Raw genomic sequence first — 25,290 nt, 5'->3', positions numbered from 1 at the left:
GAACATTGTAAAAATTCTCTCAATTAACACTGTCACATTGACTCATCAAATGAGCAAATTTGCATATTAGCATCATCTCGGCGGGGGACGGGGATGGGGTGAGCTCGTTGAAATGATTTCTGTGACCAGATGTTTTCCGATTGAGTATTCTGAGTGCATCTTATCTGTCTTGGGGATCGAATTGCTCCTCGTGGCAGCGCCTGTCAGAGCCTTGCATCGTGTTGGTCATTATCGGCATTCATTATATGGCAACCGATCAATCACTGCTAAATCTTTTCCATGCAGAACCACATCCTATCCTATTCCAGCGGATACTTTTTAAATCACCAGTTTTTAAAAAATAATAATGAAAAACGCTAAAACCTGGGCAATAGAAATTTACACGAAATACCAACGATTTGCTTTTATACAGCAACCGGTGACGCATCGTACACTGGGGATTACGTTTGTTGGATTCGCCGCTTGGGATGATGTTGTCGCCCCTGGTGTCGGCATTATCTCGACACAGGAGGGCACTTACCTAACGATAACCGTACCTTTCCCTTTCACGCCACTTCAATCTCTCACCCCTCTCCCCCACCCACCCAATCACTTACCAAAACTTACTTTACTAAAATTCATTTTTTTTCCCAATGTCCAACGTAAACCTACCACTATTAATTATCACTCAAATAATTAATTTTCTGGATTCAACGGACATCAGTCCCTTTGCATTTTCGTATTTTTGCAAAAGTGGTAGCACCACATTATGGTAGCACCACACAATAGATTTTTTTTAAATATGTAAATATGTAAATATGTAAGGAACTTTAGAAGGGATTTGACGTTACTCCAATAGTTTCCCAACAATCTGATGACGTCTGTCATGTTTTTCCCTTTTTCCTTTGAGAAGAAAAAGAGAAATGATTATGAGGCCGCACCGATAGGAAAAAAATTGAGACATTTCTTATTTTCCTTCCTCGCTTCGGCTACCTAATAGCCAGCATTAGTCATTTTCAGTGGTTCAACTGTTCTCGATAAACAAATGGAGGCATATCAATAATGAACCGACAAGGGGACTTGAAAAGAGCCCTCTCTGCATGCGCCAGAACATTCCAAAACTAAATAAATCACCAATTTCAAAGAGTCAGTGAACCAATCCCCGGCTTCCCCACAATTTAACATTGAACTCACCCGAAATTCAACACTTGATGATTTCTTGATGACTCAAAGCTTCACTCTTTGTAATACCTGGTGTATATGGAGACCACCCGTCGATAATGAGGCATACGCATATTCTATTTAAAGTTGTAGATGCGTGTTACTGCTCATGCTATATATAACTCCTTGAATTTATTACATTTTGCTACTTTTTTTGTTGCTTTCCTTCACTTCTCATCTCTTTTTATTCTTTATTACCAGTTTGGTGCATGTTACGAACGATAAGAAACGGATAAAGAAGGAATCGTGACCTGTGAAGCGAGACGAATCGAGTTGGCATGGAGTTTGAGTTTAAAACCAGGAAGAAATTCAATCGCGTGGATGTTTTGTACTATATGAAGAGTTCATATCATTCAGAATAATTCATATTTTCATATCTCCGGTGATGTGAAATATAACATCCAATGATTTATTAGCCGTACTTCGAGTTGTTCGTCTGACCCATTCGACTCTACAACCGTGAATTCCAAAGATTGAAAAGTGGAAAGCCAATCATAATGCCAATAATGCATTTTCACGGTGAAATTGACGTGCTCTCAACCATCGGCTGTTTTATATAACTGCCTTAAAACCATACGCCTACAGTGTGAGTCAGTTTTCAGTAAAAAATTATGGAAAAAATAATAATAATCACGGATGAAAAGAAAAGAGAAAAAAAAGCAAAAAAAGCAAAAGCTATGAGGAGCACGCGCGTTTCTTCGAGAACGGTAGCGGCTGCCTCGGGCATCACCACGAAAGGCACCTCGTTATTTATCGCGATATCAACCTATATTTCACATGCACTGGTGCAATCTCCCCGTAAAAGTACCCCATGTACCCACGCATATTCCTTTTTATTCCCTAAAAAAATACTGATCGACAAACTATTCCATGTTTACGTCTATTCATAACTATTTTCAATGGAACATGCAATGCAGTGAAATCGGCGGATAAGAATTTTCATTGAGAAATTTTTGGATGATCATATTCGTCATTCATTAATTTCGTGTGAATGAATGTAACATCCCAAACCAAATCTAAAATTCTTATTTTTGTCCTGGTATTATTGTCTAAATATACCAGAATAAAAGTGGAATAATAAACTAAAATCAGAGCAAATCCGAATGACAAAGTTGTCTGCGCCAGTTCGATCCTGATACGGCCCCATCCCAATTTTTCCAAATATATATTTTTCGGGGATTTTAGCGAGTCAATCAGGGTGCGGGAAATAGTGAGATTTGAGAGATGGAAAAAAATGTTTTCCCCTGAAAAAGAAGATGAGTCGAATCACAACCTAGGTGGTTTCATAATTGCGCGAGAAAGGAATCGTTTGAGGAGTCCCGCATGAGGCGCGCGATGATCGCACGCACGTGCAAACTCGCAGCGCCTCCTCCTTCATCCACTTCCAATTCCCCTCTCGCTCATTTTGTCTTACATTCCTCTTTTTTTTTCCCTCATTCTGATTTTTTTTTGTTGCTGCCTTGTCCCTTATGCCGCAGTAGCTTGAACCGTTCACGCCGGTATAACCCATTCCCATGCCTCCATTGCGTTTTCGTATTACGTACCACTTCTCTACATCTTCCACTCTAATTAACTCCAACGATTATCGGTGAGACAAGAAAGAGGGAGTCCTGTGAGATAGTCTTATGATAGTCTTATGATAGTCTTATGATAGTCTTATGATAGTCTTATGATAGTCTTATGATAGTCGCATGAACTAATAGTACAACGAAAATATGAGGAATGGATAAATAATGCCAGTGGTGAAGGTGTCGAGGGTACATACAGGTGCGGATAATGGGTGCATAAGTTTCCACTAGAAGGGGAGAAAGCGGAGAGCTCAAAATAATTCGGCAAAAGTCGTCTTGAGCCACAAGAACAACACTCATTCGGCTTAACCCGATAGTACATATGAATTTACCATGAGTCAGACAAAGATACACTGGTTATTCTCCATCTCCTTTCATTTATCTTCTCCCCTTCAAACTCAACCTTTTTGTTTTTCCATTCGTTCGTATAAGTTTCTGTGCAAGCGATTGCTTGAGAATCTCAAGCACCTGCCACTTAAGGACCGGCCTCGACTTCAACTCAAGTCTCGTCACCGTTTCATTAGATTTTTCATTTTAAATTCGATCATCTCAATATTAATTTATAATTTTTCAACGAATCATGGGTAAAGAGTTGTAAAAGCAAAGCCGGATTGGTATATCAATGATAATAGAGAAAAGAGGGGTACAAAGGAAGGGCTATGGAAGATAGTGCAATAGGAGCCGCCGACAAATTACACTGAATTGCGCGGTAATCTCTCAAGATAAGTCGTCTTGGTTGCATGGGTTTCACATTGGTATACACAACAAGTCGCCTCTTCATTACATTTTCATCCTACGATATGTATGACTCTATGTATGACTCTATGTATGAGTATATATACACCGTTATTATTTTTATCTTTGCAAGAGTGACAAGTACATACAGCACTATAAATTTGCACTAGTTGACGAACAAGAGAAAGTTCCTCTGTACAAGGTGTATAACGAGAATCCACACTTGGTTGTGATTATTAATCGGTACGATCGATATCATCGCAATGGGGAACAGATCGCGTGCTTGCAGCAATAAGATCTGGCTCGCGCGTTGTACTCGTTAGTGTCCGCCCTGTCCGACTTTTTTTTTCTCTCTTTTTTTTTTCTCTTTAACTTTGTCATTTCAATGCTAGCATCCTCTTACCTGGAAAATTTTACGTCAAGGTAAATTCCATTTCTCCCTTAACTTCCCTCATTCCAACCTACAGCTCTTGAAACAGATGTTTCTCTCTCATTTCCAATCCTTCAAGTGGCATCTCTCACTGATGATCAATTGCCCAATGAAATTCAAGTCATGGCGGCAACCTGATCGTTGAATATAAGAACATTAAAAAGCTAGAGGGAAAAATTGCATAAAATGTAAATAAACCGGATGGAGATGACGGAGGAAAAAAAAAGAAGGAAATAATATAAACGCTCGGCAGGATATGCCTGGCGTTCGTGCGGCGATAGCTTGACAAATATATATTAAACTATTTTAATGAGAACTGGCGGCCATATCTCATTGCAATTGCCCAAGGGCTCCCCGCATATGTCCCTTCACCCTCTTGTAACTAACATTTCAAAAATTCCAGTTGAAAGAATTAAAAAATCAAGGTTCAAAGGTCAAGCTATTATTTCATATTAATTTTACGTCATTACCGGCGCACTGCAAAGAATTCCATCCAGCGGTATATTTCATTTATTTAAAATATGATGCTCTATATATCACATGAGTTAAGCAAAAAGGTCATCAAATGAAAATCTAAAAATCTATTCAAAATTTGGAAAGATTCAGTCTCAGGTGGGTAAAAATTTAAAACTTGGAGATGTAGCATTTAAGCGGAGAGTGTTTGCACGATCTTTTTTTCTGAACTCAGGGATATATGTAAAAAAGCACTGAGACAATGGAAAATGGAGGAGGTAAAAAAGAAAATAAAGATGAAAAATAAAAATGAGAATACAGTTAATGCTTCACATGCAGTGGACGATTGAGTGACGGCTCTATGGAGTTCAGTGGGATGGTAGCGTCGTCCATTCTATCTTTCCTTCCGCCAGAGAGTCACCACTTCTCTCTCAGTTTCTCATGTAAGATCTATTTTAACATTGCAACCTCGTGTTCAAGCAAAGCCACACTATGACAGCCGCATTCAGTACAACTATACACATCTCGACTTGTACTTACCCGTACATCCATCTTTATTCTTCTGTCCTTCACTCATCCTTAATTCGTTAATTTTCCAATGTACCTTGTGTGGGCGATACCCCCTCCCATTATCTCCATCGACTGTCAATACATTATTTTTCATTGAATAGCCATTTTGGTGGGGGGATGTCTTGTGCATTTAATTCACCCACGTACATCGATACTCCCATCGATGAATAGTAACACAACTTGTAATTCGTTACTCCAAACTCGTTTTGTTGCTCACCAAGGAAATTCAATCAACAGCTTTTCTCAGAAATTGATTAAAAAAAAAAATGGCTTTTGGTATGCTAATGTATTGGTTGGATGGGTTTATTAACGTACAGCACTGGATTTAAAGTATTAAATAGAATCCTCAGGTCGAATGTTGTCTAAATAATATCGAAATATTACGAAAATATCCTGTGGTATAAAGGCAATGATATTTCTGCAAGACTTGGCAGCAAAAAAATGACGATAAAATGAAATAAAGGAGGAGAAGGTGGATGGAGAGAAAAGGAATGAAAAGGGGAAGAAATATGTTTTTCTCTGTGGCGGAAAATAAAGAGAGGTGAAGTAGAGTAGAGTAAAAGGAGCATGAACGACTGTCAGTTTGAACTGGCGAGCCGGGAATACCGCGGATGGCTTCTTGACTCACTTGAAGAGCAGTACAACAGCTCTATCCATCCCTTTGAGCAAAAAAATCAAGATCAGGCCATTCTGAGCTGTTACAAGACGAAGAGTCTATTATTACTATTTTTTTTCCCAGGAATTCATTGCTCTTGTACCGAGTACCTTGAAGGAAAATTTTATATAAGAGAAATGAGGTGTCGAAATAGGTATGCAGTATAAAAGGGCAAGAGAGAGTAAGTAGATAGTATTTCGACTGTTGAAATCAGGAGAAGCCAATAGTACCCTCGAGGGGCATCGAATTAGCTCGGGTGAGATCGGAATCGATACTGTGCGACAGTAATTCATTAGCATGATTACTCGATTCATTGCAGCACTGCAGTACCCACTGTACAGTACCCTCTCCTAATAAGTTCCAACCAACATTACATACTCCTTTAAACCCATCAACACACACTCGCAGCATTATTCATTTTTATTTATTTGCCTTTTTGGCTTTTTTTTTCGTCTTTTTACCTCGTGCCTCTTCTCAAGGTGGCAACAGTGTTGGCGGGAAAGTTATTCGACCAGCCGACACTAAATCATGCCCCACGGACTCCTCCTTTATTATCTCGCGTGTCGGTTTTTCCTTCATCCTTCGAGTAAAACTAGTTTCTTCACCCCTAATCAAAGAAATAAAATTGTCCAAAAGCCAATACACTTATATATACACGAGGAGGGAAAATATTAGCAGATACTGCTGGCATTTTGGAAATTGCCACAATTACGAAATTTCATTTTCCCCTCTTATTCTTTATATTTCCACTTTGGGATAGATTGTCTATTTTATTCTAGTGGTACCAGTAAGTGGAAAGGAGAATATCCACACAGTCTTCTATTTCGCGGATATAAAGTTATATTTATTATTACATGATCAAGGGAAACGGAAAACCCCTGTGAGGGGGTGGAAATCTTGTTATCCTGAAAGTCCCAAAATTAAGTCCCTAATACCTAATCTGGTTTCAGCTCCCCTTGAGTATTGACTGAGTAAACTCGAAAATTATTTCTTTATAATAAAATTGAAATGTTCATTATTTTAATTTCACAATCCAAGAGATCCATCTCCGGGAATTCCCCATTAAAACCATCTGGCTACCCACGTGAAATCATGCGCGGTTCTTCCATTGAAACATTGAATTTTCGCCAAGTCCCATCATCAATGATGCTGGCCTGTATCTCCACTGGAGTAGCCGCCTGAGAAATTAGTCACCGTGGATATTATGTATGGTCCCATCCGAAATGTTCACGTTTCGGCGTACATTAAGAGAAATTGAAGAAGCCCGTTGGGTGTTCCGCATACTGTCCAGTCAATTTACCACGAAAAAAAATATCCAACAAAGGAAATTAATCTCTCCTCTCCCTTAACAAAAAAAAAGAAATTACCCATTCCAGGGGTAATGAATTTTTAATGATGTTTTTACTGTGCCCAGAAGTTTTTAGTAGTCGTTGTTTTTATGGATTGCACAAGAATCATTGCAATTGAAGCATAAAAGTTAACTGTTAATTACTGTGATGATTATTTGAATTCTGTTGTAGGTTGAAGCAACGGACCCCGACTGTGGCATCAACTCGATGGTAAACTATACCCTGACGACAGCTGGCCGACTAGCGAATGAACAGCTCTTCGTGCGAAGTGACACCGGTGAGATCTGCGTGAGATCACCATTAGATCGTGAGGTAGCCCCGTACTTGGAGCTACCAGTTATTGCAACAGATAGAGGTTTGTATGCACTCCCCCTTAGCATTTCCCAGTCTTATAATCAATGTTCCATTAAGAAAATATGAATAAACATCACAAGTGGTTTTAATATTATTAAAACGATCGCTTCACATGATACACAAAATGCAAACGAAAATAAGAAATAAAAATGGGGAATAAAAATAATGGAATAGTAAAAATAGAGAATAACCAGAGGTAAAGGTAGAGTGTAGAAGGAGATAAAAAGAAAAAAAAAACAGGGAAAACGCAGAGTGCGGTGTGCGGCTATCGGGCTCGCAACATCTAGTAGTAGCTCTGTAATAGGCTGTATGATTTATGTCTCGCCAGGTTATGTATTTGCAAGGCGGTATTTTGAAACTCGGCAAGATTCTCAGTGTTGCCCTTACGGGATATGTTACAATGACTTGGAATTGATCCCAAACGGAATTTAACATTTCTCCGATAAATCCTCTTATTTTCACCACTTGTTGCAAAAACCAACAGTCATACAATATTGTATTGAATTTGCATATCATTACAGCCGATAATATTTCAAATTTCAAACTGATGGCTTGCGCGGAGTATAAGAGAGAGTTTAAATTGATGAAACAATGGAATTGCCAAAGTATTTATTTAATAATGCGAGTTCATTTGAAAAGATCATTGAGAGGAGCAAGTATAAGCAATCGAACATTTGCCCTGAGCCAGTTACAACATAAATCACGACGGTATGGTGTTGCACTGAGAGAAGTATTCGTCTGGGCATTTTTTTCCAAGCCAATCAACCATGCAATTTTACTCCTTTATTTTCATTTATTTATTTTACTCGACTTTTTGCTTTTTATATTCTTTTTTCATTCATTTTCTTCATTTTTTAATGTGGATTTTTTGGACGAAGCTCTTTTTCTTACGTACACGCCCTTACACACCACCAAGAGGAATGGTCCGCTCCCGCAGAGCGAACTAATACGCTCCAATGCAATAATTCAAACGTGCAACCAATTCCATCTTTCACCATTCCCACATGATTCCCCCACATAATCATAAGACGAATCGTTTATTCCATTTATTACCCAACAATAGTAAAAAATTACTCAAATTTTCAATTTTCCATGTTGGCTTCCAGGTGGCCTCAGCACAACTACCATAGTACGAGTAACAGTCAACGATGTTAATGATAACCGTCCAATCTTCAATCCCCTCCAATACAATACGACGATTCGCGCTGATTCATCCGCTGTTGGTACAATATTGAAGGTCACAGCGATGGATTTGGATGGTGGATTATTCGGCCAGATTGCTTATCGAATAATCAGTGGCAACGAGGGTGGACTGTTTAGAATTGATCGAACAAGTGGTGAGCTGCAAGTGGCGAGACCAAGTTTACTATCGAGATCAACGTTGCACCAATTGAACGTGACCGCAACGGATGCTGCAGGTCTCAAGAGTACTCTAGATGCGAGTATTCGCGTAGCAATATCAATGGGCCAACACTTGCCAATTTGCCAGAGGCCCAGATACCTCATTATCGCCAAGGAGAATGTCCTCCAGAACAGCATCATCGGAGACATTAAGGAGTCGACTGAATCCAGTTCTGGTATGTACATATGAGAATCAATGGAAATAGAGTGAGTGAATTGAGACAAAAGAGCGAGTCGCTCTGTATTTCAAAAATTTCATTGTTCGTGAGCGAGCTAATGTCTCTCTGGCATTGTTAAACGTATTCCACGAGCCATTTTAGCATACTCACGTCACGAAACAAGCTGACTTAAAGATTCTTGATTTCTTATTCAAACAGCGGAAAAATAATAATAATAAAAATCATATGACAGAGGAGAGAGAATGAATGAGGGAGATGAGAATTTGCGCGTGCTGCAACTTGGAATGCCCAAAGTTTCGTCAAGGACTCGGTATTTTTTCGTTATTTCGAGAGCATAGAGAGACTGAAGGAAATATTAAAAGGTGTAGAAAGTACGAGACATGGATTTTGCGTTGGAACACACAGGAGGCGAGATGCCTATGGTAAAAGATGAGAGGGGGCACGTATCCGTGTTTCCACACTGGCGGTACATCCGATGTAAGATACGGCGCGTCACGACCTATGGCTTATACCTCCGCTTACCGTGTAAACTCTACTCTAAATCCTACAACTCCCTTATGCTATTCCTATTTCCACGACTCCTTTCTCATCCGTATATATACCTTCTTATTTTTTATTTCTTCAACTTAGTGTTAATGATGTGCACTTTTATCACGTGCCAGCTAGCTCCATCCACTCGAGCCAGTGAAATTCATCTAAATATCACTCACGGGAGAAAACGTCATTCATCCTAGTGTATTCGATTTTCAATAGTAATATCTACGATAATTCATTTTCCCACGATTCTAATATCTATTATGAATCCATTGAATAACACAAAAACGTTTATCTTCAGCAAGTACAACCAATGATTCATAAATGACTGAAACATTACGAACAATTTAATATTGAAAATTATTGATTTTGAATTTTAATGGAATATCTCCAGTTTTTCTTTAAAGATACCAAAAGCAGAGCCCAGTACATGTAATGAGACTAATTAAAATATTAGTGTTTGGAGAAAAAAATAATGACGGTATCTTGATATACCGGGGAATATACTAGGATCAAGCATAAAATATTGACGATTAAAGTATTTTCTTCTCCGTGGTAGCTTCACGTGAATATTAATTTTCATTCACTCCCGCACGTGTATCCTCGCATTTTAAAAGACTGAAGTGAAATTCTAAGGAGAATATACCGTGTCACAGTTGACTTTAGCACTAAACGATGCATATGCTGCATACACCAATCAATCGACCTTTCTCTCGCTATTTTCAGTTGGAAAAAAAAATTCTCAGCTATCGTAGACCAAGTGAAAATGTTATGCGGTACGCTGTTAACGCTGTGAAAGTACAATTAAGTGTGGAGGTAGTGGAGGCCAGTGGAGGTAAAAATTGCATTAAAAGATAAGAAAATAATTTTGCCTTTGTCTGTGAGAAAGGAGAGATATTGAATACGTATGCAAAAGACGGTTGGTGAGGTGGATAGAAGGTGGAGAGATGGAGGAAATAAAAAAGCGGTGGATAAAAAAAAAAGAGGGAAAAAGAGTCAACAGAACGGACAATGGAGAGAAGCTGCCCGGAATCCGAGCGACGACGATTTATGCGACCTTACCCTGTCTGTATCCCTTTAACTCTAACCGTATGTTCCTTTCCTCATTTGATACTCCCACGTCCATTCCCATCTGCTCGCTTTAACAATGACCAGATCTCTGTCTCATTGGATCACTCGGAATGAACAAACAACATTAAACAAAGTGCTGTTTTTTTTTTCATATCTAATTAACCAAATCAGTGGCAATTATGCCGCACCATAATACGCCATAATCTCGTCGCATATGCATGATAAATTCATTGAATTCTCTCCTATTTACCTTTTTTTTTGGGAATAGAAGATCTGGCAATAGTATTGTCGTTTCATCTCATTACAGATGTATTCTCCCTCGAAAATTTCCGTTTCTTCTTTCATGCGGAATTACACTTGTCTTCATAAAGTTAACACGATAGAAATCAGTTGAGGTCTTGAGCTGATCAATGCCTCCTTTGGCATGCCTTTCGCAATTCTTCGCCCTCCCTCCCTGCACCAACAAAAAAAGATAGGAAAAAGAAAAAAAATGGAGGAATAAGAGTAAAAGAGACACTGTTATATACGACTTGCGACTGCATATCTTTCATGGTTCTCTGCAGCGGCAACTCCTGGTGCTTTCACCGGGACTTGCAAATTTCTTTGGGACTCCACTTGCGGTCCGACAGAGTCAACGCGCAGCGTACAAGTAGAGGCCATTTCATATATAAAGGAGAGGATGCATTCGAAGCAAATCTAAAATCCCTCTCTCTTTCGTTCACTCATCTTTTTTTTTTTTCTTCTCTTTCGTACCGGCAGATCACTGTGCGATAGGGCCCACAGAGCCCGCGTGCGCTTCCCCAACTTCAAACCCCACTCTAATTTGCGTAACTCCATTCCAAGAAATTCACTCTCACCGTACTCTCTTTTTCTTTCATTCGTACCTTTATCCCATTTATTCTTCTTTCCATTTTTTTTTACCACCACCAGCAGAAAAAGTGCAAAAAACCCTTTCTTTTTCAACTGTCATTTCACTCACCTGCTGCTCTCCAGAGCTCCCCTCAGTATCACATTTTTTTTTCTCCTCCAATTTCTGCGGATATTGTCTTGTCTCAGCACATATTGAAAATACAATTGAAACTCTCGTCAAGCAGACCCCTCAATACTCAATAAATAGACTCAGTCGATTTTTTCCGATTGTCCTCCATTCTCACAAGTTTATTGATAAGTTCTATTGGCCTACTGGTGCTTCTACAACTGCTCAATTGATTCAACTCTATGCACGAATCACATATTTCTCAGCGGAACGTAAGAAAAATGTGAGAAAAAATAATGATCTCAGTGAGAACGGTGGCATGGGGTCGCGCGCGAGTCAGGATTTGCATCCGGCAATAAACAGCAACCGTCGAAAATGATGTAGAGGGGTGCCAGGAGAACGAACCACATCGTGGGGAGCCACCTGGTATTATCATACATGCACAAGTCTCCTTCTCCTTTCACTCGCCACAATTTTTCCACAATTTTTCCACAATTTTCATAAGTCTGTCACTATCGCCTGAAACTCCCAGGATTATTTATCAATAAATTCACAAAACTAAACCAACATGATGTTGTGCGTTGTACTGTTAAAGAAAGATTGTGTATCGATAGTTGTCATGAGAGTGGTACATACACCTATGGAGTCGATGGCTGAGCGTTGCAATATACCATTATAATACCCCCTTGCAAGAATATATGTGAATAGAGAGTACAGAAGTAGATGGGCTGAGAAACGCGTGCAAAACCAGGTGTAATAGTACCAGGCTGATGCCTCCTCCAACCCTCTTATCTTTTATGGTCCCTGGGCTCCCCTTATCTACACTATCATCACTTCTATTGCCATAATTCCCCCATTTTTTCACTCCTCCGTATATTTCCTATCTGAAATATTCAATCTTACATTTAATTCGCTCTCAACTTTGAATTTTCTCCAAAGTATATAACGAGAAAATTCCATCTGGCCAGTTAAATTATGAAGATGGACATTCCATCGAGTCGGGTTTCGAGTGAATGTGAAATGAGTGTCGCTGAGGAATGGCACAGCCAAATGATCAATGATCATAATTAAATAATGATGATAGACTGAACGGTTGGAGCAACGATGAGGAGAGAAAAATATATGAACGTAGAGAGGTATGGAGGGAATTTTTAGAATGGCAAGTTAAAACAGTGGACGACGCAATGAATGCGGTGAAGAAGCGATACATCGGATAAAGGCACGCTGTCGCCTACGGGGGTCCTATCCCGTTCCTCTTATATATACGTCCTCACCTTCCTCTCTTAACCCCCAATACCTCCTCTCTCTCCTTCCCTCCTCTTTCTCCTCTCCCTCCTCTCCCTCCTCTCCCTCCTCTCCCTCCTCTCCTTCCCCTACATTGCTCTGTAACCCTTCAAGTGCCCCCCAACTTTATGGCTATATCAACGTGCCATGCGGTTCAATCCTTCGTATCGGATATCAATATCAGCGCCACTACTTAGCGCCTCTCCACACAACAAATTATATCATTCCACTTTTTCCTCCTAATGGATTCATTACAATTGTTCTCATTCACTGTTTCCCACATTAATTTTTAGTGAACATTTTTGGAATACATATTTACCCCTTCCCATCAAATTTTTCCGATATTCCAATTTTGTTTTCTGGTTTTTAAAATGATTTTTTCATTTCCCCGAAGCCAATGCCAATGCCAATGCCAATGCCAATTCCAATGGCAATGCGTGAAAAAATTTCGCTTTTCTCATCACCCCCACAATAGATAAGTGGAAGGACAATTTTTCGAATCATCAGAAATTTGCAAGCGATTTGTCTTCGTTACACCCACATGGGCACCCCGGGGGGAACTTATCATTCCTCTCCTTCTCTCTCATTTATTCTTCATGCTCAATAACTACCTACCTTTTTTTCTCCCTCCTCTTCTTTTTTTTTTTCATTCGCTGTATCTTATATATACTCAACCAGCCGTTTCATATACACGACGACGCAGAAAGACGGGAAGAACGCATGGGTCGCGCGCAATTGTAATTTATTTGGCCGATAAATACTCACCGGAGAAATCCCAAGAGGTAATGAATCGTGTCCAAAGTGCCGACGCCATGCAAATTTCACGTACATTGGATGACATCGATATTTGGGAAAAACAATTATTCAATGGATGAGAAAATATTCGATATATCCGGGATAATTCTGTGTAGGATCGGTATAATAGCACCGCAGGCTTTCTCTCTCTGTAAATCAGTCAAAGATCACTTAACTTTTATATTTGGGGGCTCGTGAGGTGGAATTCACTTGGCTCCTACAGGTTTTTTAACGCTCGTCTAACGTGGTACACGATATGTGGGCGGACAGGAGAAGGTAAGTACGAACTCGTTGTGCCAAGTAACACGATGAGCATTTTGCCGCCGAATAGCATCAACATCCGCCAAAAACAAGTCATCATAATAAAACTACTATTACCTCATTAATTCGTTTGCACGTACTGCAATAAGGGTGCAAGGGCCGTTTTAACAAATCCATCTCCAAGTGTGGATATGTTAAGTACTCACTATTATCCTTGCAAATAAATGGAAATGCGACTTTTATGATTGATGGGATTATGATGGATGCATTCGCAAAATGTTTGTCGGTTTTTTTTTTTGTCGACACTCAAGTTACCCTTGAGGTACTTACTCAAGGTGTACAACTTCATAAGCCACCGAGCATTACTTTTTTTCCCCCCTTCATTTTATTTATTTAACTTTTATCCTTTTTTTTTTTACTATGTTTTTTGGTAGACGAAGGCCTGCAACGATTAAGCAGTGAAATTTTTTCCCAATCCCCCCGTCGCAAGTTACTCCCGACCTTATCCATGAATATTCCAAGCTCAATTAACATAACTCGGTGTTGACTCCCAAGAACGTGTATCCCAGGTAAGACTCGGAGGCCTCGAAAAATTTTTCCTTTATTTTTCGTCTTTTTATCTCCTTATTTCTTCATTTTGTGAGACACACCCGTTTTCGGTTATTCACTCAAGAAGAGAGTAATCGGTTCTGCTACCGTTTTGGTAATAATAAAGGAAAAAATTGTGAAATTTGTGATTTGGAGGACAAACTGGTCCTCCAAGCCACCACTGGGGACACTTTTACAAAGTAGCCATTGACGCTACAAATTAGCTTTTGGGATCGATCAGCAATTAGTAGAATGAACTTTTGATGCAAGATCATCATCAATCTTGCTGTCTCCACAGGCGACTCGATGAATGAATCTGTACTCAATGCTCACGTATATATTTTATCCAATTGAAAACATCTGTACCGATAATGACTATTATTTTGTCATGTTTCCAGGTTCTAGAGCGAGTAAATTTTTCTTGGCAACGGGTGGTCATGAATTCTCAATCGATCCGAATTCCGGAGTACTCCGTACGAGAATATCATTCGACCGAGAATCGAAGGACAAATACATGCTGTCCGTAGGCTTGCGAAATGACGTTGGCATCGGTTATTGCCAGGTGGAATTGAACATTGAAGACGTCAATGACAATCCTCCATCATTTTCGACACCGAGTGTACGGATATCAGTAGCCGAGTCCCATCCTCTGCATGCAGCATTGTACGTTGCACAGGCAAACGATCCAGACATCATTCCCCCGATACCAATTCGCTACATACTGGCCCAAAACAGCAACGATCTCTTCGGCATCGATGCCCATAACGGCGAATTATATCTCATCCGTAGATTGGATTACGAGACACAGCAGCGCCATACTCTACTGATAAGTGCATTAGACGGTGGTGGTCTCTCAGCAAATCTCAGTCTCAGCGTTGAGGTTCAAGATGTGAATGACAACCCCCCGGTGTTCGAAAGAAACGAGTATCACGTTGAGATTCCCGAAGGCGCCAAGCTCGATTCACAGGTGAGAAAAATCTTCATTACACGCCCATCATGCTCGCATTTGTTTATCGAGAGGATAGCCAGCGATATCTATCCCTGGATGAGTTAAAAATAAAAAAAATAAATAAAGAAGACGTAAAAATTAAATAAATAAATGAAAATAAACGTTAATTTTTTTTTGTCGTCCGCTCAAACGAGCCAAGTAACGCGGTAATAAAAGTAAATGAATAGAGGCAGGGTGAAAGAGGCGTACATAAGAAGAGTATATACACCTGGGAGTTGAACGTTAAACGAAGATAGAATAGTGTGTAGTTAACAGGGGCCTTATGCCCATAGATCGAGCGTTTTAACCGTTCCTTTTACCCTTTTCCCTTCTTTCCCATATATCTTTCAACTACTCTAGACGAGCCTTGGATGCGTAATTTCATCCGGGACAAGCAGGAAACCCGTCCTTATTCGACCTTTGCACTTTAACTACTTCTCACAATCATATAAATATTAAAAATTTGGACAAGCCCTTCCAATTGGTTGACGCTGCTGGAATGCATTTTTTTGAATTATTGTCCCTGCAGGTTCTACAAGTGACAGCGCTTGATTTAGATACCGGTAACAATGCGAGAATCAGTTATCGTCTTCAAGGCTCATCATCATTTCGCATCAGTCCAAACACAGGATGGATATACCTCACTCAAACCCTAGACCGTGAAACAACAGATCGTTACGCACTGACAGTACTAGCTACTGACAATGGTAGTCCACCAGCAACAGCAACTTCATCAGTTTTAGTAACAGTCCTCGATGACAATGACAACAGTCCCCGCTTCACCAAGGATTTTTATTCATTCCAACTCCTCGAGAATCTACCATCCGGTACATTAGTTGGTACTGTCACTGCCTCTGATCCTGATCTTGGAAAAAATTCTTTGCTGAGATACACTGTCGTTCAGCACAACAGCAGCTTCGCCATCGATCCCGACACTGGTGAGTTTTTTATTTTTTTTTTCTCCTTTCCCTTCATCATCCAACTATCACTGACTGGGACAACTTCTCTCAGTGTATCTTTTCACCAAAGTCCTTCCTCCGGGCTCCCACGCACATTCAATTCCGTCGTCTCCACGCGCCCTCGAAAATTTCTTTTAATCATTAACTAAATCAGTACTCACGCGCGCACATAGGCCTTTACTCCGCGGAAGTAATCTCACGAGCGATTCGTCGCAGCCGGATGAGCCCATCTGCAATAATCCGATATACCCATTATATTCTACTGAGGCGGGGTGCATCAACTCAAAACCTCATCCTCACAGGTTTCACTCTTCTTTCATTTCTTCCTTCGTCTTTTACTTTTTTTTTTCAATTTTTTTATTTCTCCTCGTTGCCTCCTGCATGGGATCACCACCCTCTTGCGGACGGGTTTAACGACGCGATCGGAATTCGTTTTGAGGTACTTGGGTGTATGTGTTCGTGTGTGTTGCGTATATTTGAAAGAAAGGTAGGAAGAGGCAGGGGGAATTCCCGCGAGAGGTCGAGGAAGGAAGATAGATTGATCAAGGACCTTCTCGGCATTGGGTACTACAGAGGTGCCGTAGAGATGGGTATATAAGACTATTAATTTTCTAAATAGCCACTAGCCTCTATCTAAAGGCTTTGAGACACGTTTATAATTTACGCTTTTGCTCTCCCCTATTGCGTCAATCTCATACACTTATGTATACATTATGATCTATTGTTACTTTTTTCTCTTTGTTACCCTGTGCTCGAAAGTAGTGCTTCCCTAATAATCAACAATTGAATCAACGATTGATTGATATTCGATGGGAATATTTTTTACATTAAATACTGCTGCCCCCACTTTGTACGTGTCTTGTCGGCGCTGTAATTGAATGGAGATTATATGATGAGAAATTGTTTTCCAAAAAAATATGAGTATGAGCACAAAGACTTGTTTCTCTTGTAGGTCGTGAATGAGAATACATTACAATATGAGGAAAGTGGGCCGGGTGGGATAAGAAAATACATGAAAGATGCAATGTCAATCAAATTTATAGCCGTAATTTAAAGACTCAAAGACAAGAGTGAACTACCCAATTTGTCTGGCTTTATCATCATTTCCCCGAGCTTATTGTTTGACAAAAAGTTGGCCAGTAGAAAGTTTTATTCTCCACCGAATACCGAGACATGTTCAAATATTGAAAAGGAATGAGAGAAGGAACTTTTTAAAGACTATAGTAAAACCCGACTACACGAAAAGTGCATTAGCGGGCGTCCTACTACCCTTCTTCCACTGTATTTTTTATTCTTACCTCTCCCTGTATTATGGGACAACATTGGTTCTCCCGACATTTATAAACATAAATGACATTCACCGAAAATTTCAACTCCGAGAGAATTCATACTTATTCTACTAATTCCCAGAACAGTGGTATATATCATTTAACGATCCGCAGAATCTCCGAAAAAAATCTGTAAAACTGTTATGTATTTTTGTTTTCTATTTATTTTTTCCTCAGGTGAGATAATAACGAGAGAGCCCCTCGATCGTGAGTTGAGGAGTCTTCATGAGCTAGTCCTAGAAGCTAGAGACCACGGGAGTCCATCGAGAGCGGCGCGAGTACCTCTTCGTGTATCAATTCTCGATGTTAATGATAATTCACCTGAAATCGTTGATCCTCAAGGGGATATTGTGAGCGTTCGGGAAGAGCAACCCTTGGGTACCGAGGTCGCTCGAGTCCGAGCCTTAGACGCTGATCTTGGTGAAAATGCCACGATGACGTACAGCATTTTGAAAGACCGAGACTCAGATGGCTACAATGTATTCACGATAGATCCAATAACTGGGATGATCAGGACAAAATATGTTCTTGATCATGAAGAGAGGGATGTCTACAGGGTATCGGTGAAGGCAAGTGATGCAGGTAGACCACCGAGACATAGCATTCGGGTTCTCCGTGTTGAGGTTCTTGCATTAGCGGATAACAGGCCGACATTTACAAGTAGCAGCTTGAGTTTTCACGTGAGAGAGGATGCTAGGATCGGTCAAGCCGTAGGATCAGTCTCCGGTGCAGGACCAGCAGGAAGAGTCGCCTACACTCTCACATCACTAACTCCCTTGACTCTACATCCTGCCTTTGATGTTGACAGATCATCTGGTCAGATTGTCGTGGCTCACTCCTTGGACAGGGAAAATGTTAGTGAATATCATATGGAAATCCGAGCCCTCGATACAACATCCATCGGAAATCCCCAGAGTATAGCGGTATCTGTTAGAATCTTCATCGACGACGCCAACGATAATCCCCCCAAGTGGCCACAAGATCCCATCTTCATCAGAATAGCTGAGACTTCTTCTATTGGCTTGACTATTTATAATTTGACTGCTAACGATGTCGATGCTGGTGCCAATGGAGATTTACGTTACGATCTCGTATCTGAGTTTCCAGCCACTGGTACATTTGCCGTAGATTCACTCACTGGTGCACTGACAACAGTGAAAATGTTGGACAGAGAGGAGCGAAGTGAGTATACACTTTTGTTGAGAGCAACTGACGACGCGCCAATCTCCGAACGACTTGCCACCACCGTCACAGCTAAAATAGCAGTGATGGATCAAAACGATAATGATCCAATTTTCATTGCACCGAATAGTACAAAAATATCCGTAACACCGGATGTTCATACCGGTGCTAATATCGTGAGAGTTATAGCTGTGGACAGAGACACCGATAACAACGGTCGTGTGTCGTATGTCATTACGTCGGGGAATGAAGAGTCGAGCTTTGCCGTTGGATATGAATCTGGATTAGTGACACTGATTCGTCCGTTTGTGAAGGACACAGTTCTCCAAATAACAGCGAATGATCATGGCTCTCCACCCCGTCGTGCCATTCTCAATCTGACAATATCAATGGCAATCGGTCGAATAAACGGACCACCCCGTCTCCTCCAGGTTAATCCAATAGCACGAGTTTCTGAAGATCTCTCGATTGGTGGAGCTATTCTCAACGTTGCGGGTCCAACACTTGGCGAGCACGGTAAATATTTTCTTCAATTTCTCTATATGACAATAAAAAAGAGAAAACCTGTTACAAATGCCATGCGAACACTCCCCTTCAATGACAGAATTGCACCAACTAACTCTGAATTAAATTCCCTCCTTGCAACATAGCGTATATTGTATATACTATTTAAATGCAAATTTTCCCACAATACTATTCGATCGAATTTCGATGTTATCGATTGAAGAAGGTCGAGACTTGGTATCAAGGGCACAAAGTCGAGTATCCGGGAAGGGTTATTTGAGAAACACAGGATGTTGAGAGCCATATATATGTATATAAAATAAATAAAGTAAAAGAATAAATAGAAATGTGGATGGAGGTGGTGGAGGAAAAACAATGGCCGCGTATATCATCATGCGAGAGAGGCTTAGTCTCTGCCGCGCTACGCATAGGCAAATCACCCAAGGTGCATGAGCATGTCCCATTCCCCTCTTTGCTTTTTCTACATAAAACCAAAGAGGGGTAGAGTCCTTTTCTCTGCTACACTCGAGTCGGCATGAGCTTTGTCTAAAACCGCTTAAAAATCAACGACAGGCTCAACGACGTACCGTGGAATTTGAGAATGGAATACATTAAAATACTAGCATTTTCTTCACTCACACTAAATAAAAATCAACACACCCTATTGTCCACATAATCCACAACAGTTGAATCATTTTTCAATTACCGATAAACTCGTAAACAATCATCGGGCAATTATTCCAACACTCCATGGTTATTTGTCTATAATTCCCTGCACTGTTACCATCATAAACCGTATAACATTTTACCCATCAATTTAGCCATTATTTAGCCTTTTCACTCGGGCTATTCCTCTCGTGTTCCGGTATGTGAAAAGTTCACACATTGGTCGTTTCAACAAAATGCATGCAGCCCACACGGATGACCTGACTGTGACTATGGGCCCCTCTCGGTATATACACATATTGTTGTGTCTTTTTCCGTTGAATAAAGAGGATAAAAAAAATCACAAAGAAACAAGAGGGAGAAAAAAAAAAGTTTGGGACACTCTGAGAGAGCAAAGAGGTGGATTATATTCTACAATGTTGCCATTTGCGACGACATTCACATGTGCCGGTCCACTAAGATCGGATTTCGGCTACGACGTTACCAGTCGGAATTATTGTAATTTATGGCCAGTCTTTCGTCGCACAAAATACACCCAACTATTTCCATCTCCTTCCTTTCAATTTGTTTTCTTTTGATTTTTTATATGCTTTTTTATCCAAATTATTTATTCTGATTGTCATACCCTGATTATAAATTAGGATCATCCCCTGAAGACGTGATGAATATTTATCTCTTTCCCTTGGTATTTCTTTTTTTCCAGCTAATGTAAGCTTTCACATTCCCGATGGCGTTGGTGCCAACAAATTTTCAATATCCACCAGCGGATTGGTTACGCTCGAGGGGGCCCTCGATCGCGAAAAAACAGAATATTATCACGTGCCAATATTGGCACAGTCCAGTAAATTGCTTGATTTAACAACATTGGAGATTATTGTGGAAGACGAGAACGATAATGCCCCGGAATTTCGTCCTGGTGCTTGTTATACCCTGGTTATTCCTGAGAATCAAGATATTTCGATAATCCATACGATAGTAGCCGTTGATATCGACAAAGGCAAGAATGGACAAATAACTTACAGCATAATTGGTGGTAATGACGGTGGAAAATTCAGACTGGATCCTGCCACTGGAGATCTGTCAGCAGCAAGTTTGGACTGCGAGATTGCTGCAAGATACGTCCTAACAATATCAGCAAGAGACAAAGGTCGACCCAGCCTTGAAGCCCGCTGCAATATCTCGATAATTGTCCTAGATGTCAATGATAATTCTCCAACGTTCGCACCAAACCACCGGGACAACCTCAGGCTGACCAAATCCTCGGAATACCCGAGTTTCACTCAATCGTTCCACCAATATTATCCTAATTACTCTGGTAAATACACCGCAACTATTTCCGAGGATGTACCTCCCGACTCTTCAGTGATGACAGTCCGAGCCACCGATCCGGATCAGGGATTTAATGGCAAAATAACGTATACCATTTCTGAGGAGTCTACGTGGCTCTTCAGGGTTGACAACCTCACCGGTGTCATTACTACGGCTGGGTAAGAAAGACAATTGCCTTTATTATTATAACAGGAAAGAAAAAAAAAGGGAGAAACGAAAATGAAGAAAACATGCATGGTTTTACGACTTTTGATTCTCACTTGGTATGCATTCAATTCATTAATGTTATATGCATTAATTCTGAATGCATAATATATAGATGGATGTGTTATGCCTGTACTTATTCTATCGATACTTGCACAAAAAGCCCCTTCCATGGGATTACCCCATATAATTTCATCCTGTGGCGTTAATTGCTACGACCTTTATTACCCGATTAGGATCAGGGATATTGCACTTTCTTGAGATGTTCCCAACGCATTAAAGCACGCTCAGATTGAGAAGAGATCTGAAGCGTTGTAAAATAGAAAGGGAACAAAGAAATAAATGTTGGGAGAAAAATTTTAAACCCACCCATTGGCAATAAGTGTGTATGCACATGTGAAAAAGAGATAAAAAAAAAAGTAAAGAGTCGCTGTAAAATTATTAAGTCGCTTCTCCTGGAGAAGCGATATAAGATTAGATGGTATGCATAATCCATAGCGAGAGGATTTTTCCATTGGTTTACGATGGTTCATTCGGTTTTTTTTTCTCTACCTTCTCCCGTCCATATTAAATCTCAACTGTTGGAATGATAAAATTTTCAAAATGCATGTGATGAAGTGGCTGGTTCGTTGACTCGAAATGAAAAGTTACTTATTATTATCAATTAAGTGATCACAATTAAAAATTCAAGTGCGTAAACCACCACAACTATTGAGATAGCGACACAATAAAAAACCCACTCGGTTTTGGTAGTCGGAGATTTGGAATGACTCCTTCAAACGTATAAAGGCTGAAATCTTAATGACAAACTCCGACTTTGTGCGCGTCTCCGTAAACTATAAAACTTTTTATATATTCGTTTTTCTTCCTCGGCAATCTCTGAATGTCAACCGGATTCGAAGGTCGATCTCATAACCATTCCCCCTTCCAATAAATTTCAAAACATTCTCTCCTTTATCTTAACTTTGGCATGAAATTTCCGTTATCACGAATTCCAATGTTGGAATGGAGCTAAGAGATTTCTCCTTTATAAAGTTGAAGAGAATTTCAAATAAATGGTTGGAATTAATGTCAGAATAGAATATTAAGAGGGAAAAAATGCGTGATGATCCAGAGAAATCCAGTAATTTTCAAGTAAAAATTCATTGAAAAAGCGAAGTGAATAATCCTGCACATTCGATTCTTTACTGTTATTACACTCCATCGATATTTCTCCCCATGACGAGAGCATTCTAGGGCCCTGTCCCACCTCGTGTCTTTCTAGGTTCTCACAGGGATACAACCGCCTTAGTGTTCAAGGTGAAATGTTAGCAAATAAATATTGAGAATTCTCTCTTCACATTGGGGTTGGTATTATAAACATGGACAATTTTTTCATACGACAGTCGTGTGTCATTTTATTCCACAGCCTCCACATGGCATTTCAATGCATTATTTTCCAACCCGGCAAAAAGTCTGATATGCTAAACCAAGACACGCGCTTTTTCATTCCCTCTGACCATTCAAATTTTTATTCCCATCTTCCCAGCTCTCCACACAGCAACAGCTCATTCATAATGTCGTAAAACGTCAATTACAATATCCCCTCGTGCACCGAACCGAAGAAAACGTTTTTAAAAATTAGTTCGATAATTATTCCAGCCACCTTAATTAACACGCCTTTTATGAATAATTGTTCAGGCCACTGGATCGTGAGCGTCAGGCAGTCTACAATTTTCTAGTTGTCGCAACAGACGGTGGACTATACGACGCTAAAAGTACATCAATACCAATTGAAATAAATCTGAGTGACGTGAATGATAATGCACCTGTTTTCGAAACGAATCCATTCAGAGCTACAGTAGCAGCATCGACACAACCTGGTCACAATATTCTTCAAGTTAAGGCCAAGGATCACGATGCTGGTATCAATGGAGAAATAACTTACTTCTTTTCCCACGAGGTCGACAAGCCAAAATTCCGAATTCACCCGACCACTGGAATAATCACAGCCACCACTACCCTGATACAAGAGTTTGGTAGAACTGTTCATCTCGCTGTGATTGCCAGAGACCGGGGGAACCCCCCGAAGAGCTCGACAGCGCTGATTGAACTGAAAGTCGGCGATACTGAGGATCTCAGTCCAATTCTCATGTTCCAAAATGACACCTACCAGGCTGTAATTCCCGAGAACTCACCCTTCAACACAGAGATCATTCGGGTGACAGCTGTGAGATCTGATGGACGCCGACAGCACATGTCTTATTCCATAGGTACTGGTAATGACTTCGAGACATTTATCATCGACGAGGAGAGTGGTACAGTAAAGGTCAATGATCCATCGAAACTCGATGCCGAATTGTGGATAAATTGTGATGACCGCTATCTTACGGATAACCACTCCGACAAAGATATCTCTCGTGATTGTTCCAATAGAATTTTAACATTGATTGCTAAAACAACTGGCCCAGACCCATTGGAGGCTTATGCCAGGCTCGTCATCAAGGTTTCTGATGTCAACGATAATCCACCGATTTTCACGCAGAGTCAGTATTCGGCGACTGTTCTCGAAGGCAATGCCAAGGGAAATTTCGTCGTTAAGGTAGGCAATGGGGAATCACCAATTATTTTTTTAATCCCTCAATTAGGAGCACCTCGAATTGGTCAGTAAACAAATTGGTCTGTCATTTATTTCAGCTGTCAGCGAGTGACGCTGATGAAGGAATCAATAGCAAAATTCTTTACCACATAGTAGACGGTAATCCGGACAATGCATTCATCATAAGCCCACCGTATAGTGGAGTAGTGCGTACAAACATCGTTCTCGATAGGGAAATCCGAGAGAAGTACAGATTGACCATCATTGCTACTGATCAAGGAAATCCTCAACTCACTGGAACGACTGCACTCAGCATCCGAGTTATTGATGTTAATGACAATCAACCGACCTTTCCGGGACACAATGTTATATCCATTCCAGAAGGTAAGAAATACTCTGTTATAACTCGGCTATATGCGTGAAGCCAATTCCGATGCCTCATTTCATGCAACAAAAAAGTACCAACAATTTACGCGGATCATCTATTTGTGTGGCAAAGTACCGTTGTGTTATCGTGATTACTATTTTAATACCCACGATTGAGTCGTGGAATGAATCAAGGGGCATATCACATGTCAGGAATTAACGGAAGTTGAGGATTGCTCTGGGATAGTTATACATTCGTCACGGATGCCCAAGCAAATTATCTAACTTCGCCATTATCGATTTTCATGTTTCCCGGATACTTTTTCAAAAAAGTCGAATTTTCTGATTTCAGTGAATACCTCTTCGATTGTCATGTTCTCCTGATACTTTTTCAAAAATTTCGAATTTTCCGATATCTGTGAATACCTCCTCGATTGTCATGCTCTCCTGATACTTTTTCGAAAATTTCAAATTTTGTGATTTCAGCGAATACCTCCTCGATTTTCATATTCTCCTGATACTTTTTCAAAAAATTCGAATTTTCTGATATCTGTGAATACCTCTTCAATTGTCATGTTCTCCTGACACTTTTTAAAAAATTTCGAATTTTCCGATATCTGTGAATACCTCCTCGATTGTCATGCTCCCCTGATACTTTTTCAAAAATTTCAAATTTTGTGATTTCAGCGAATACCTCCTCGATTGTCATGTTCTCCTAATACTTTTTCAAAAATTTAGAATTTTCCGATATCTGTGAATACCTCCTCGATTGTCACGCTCCCC

At 40.2% G+C, this 25,290-nt stretch overlaps 1 protein-coding gene across 1 annotated transcript in view; it reads left to right on the top strand.

The window, feature by feature from the left end:
* The window catches only part of ds (dachsous cadherin-related 1), a 69,345-nt gene that overhangs the window by 36,967 nt on the left and 7,088 nt on the right, over positions 1 to 25,290 (top strand). Inside the window, exons 2-9 of the mRNA XM_011310852.1 lie at positions 7,132 to 7,315; positions 8,421 to 8,891; positions 14,802 to 15,370; positions 15,921 to 16,329; positions 17,856 to 19,376; positions 20,734 to 21,517; positions 23,244 to 24,144; positions 24,240 to 24,525. Of these exons, the coding sequence (XP_011309154.1) occupies positions 7,132 to 7,315; positions 8,421 to 8,891; positions 14,802 to 15,370; positions 15,921 to 16,329; positions 17,856 to 19,376; positions 20,734 to 21,517; positions 23,244 to 24,144; positions 24,240 to 24,525 (5,125 nt within the window). The remainder of the gene's footprint in view (positions 1 to 7,131; positions 7,316 to 8,420; positions 8,892 to 14,801; positions 15,371 to 15,920; positions 16,330 to 17,855; positions 19,377 to 20,733; positions 21,518 to 23,243; positions 24,145 to 24,239; positions 24,526 to 25,290) is intronic.

This window comes from Fopius arisanus, unplaced genomic scaffold (genome assembly GCF_000806365.1).
Source record: "Fopius arisanus strain USDA-PBARC FA_bdor unplaced genomic scaffold, ASM80636v1 scaffold00078, whole genome shotgun sequence".
NCBI lineage: Eukaryota > Metazoa > Arthropoda > Insecta > Hymenoptera > Braconidae > Fopius > Fopius arisanus.
Note: the sequence above shows the minus strand (reverse complement) of the source record. Positions and strands in the feature narration are given on the sequence as shown.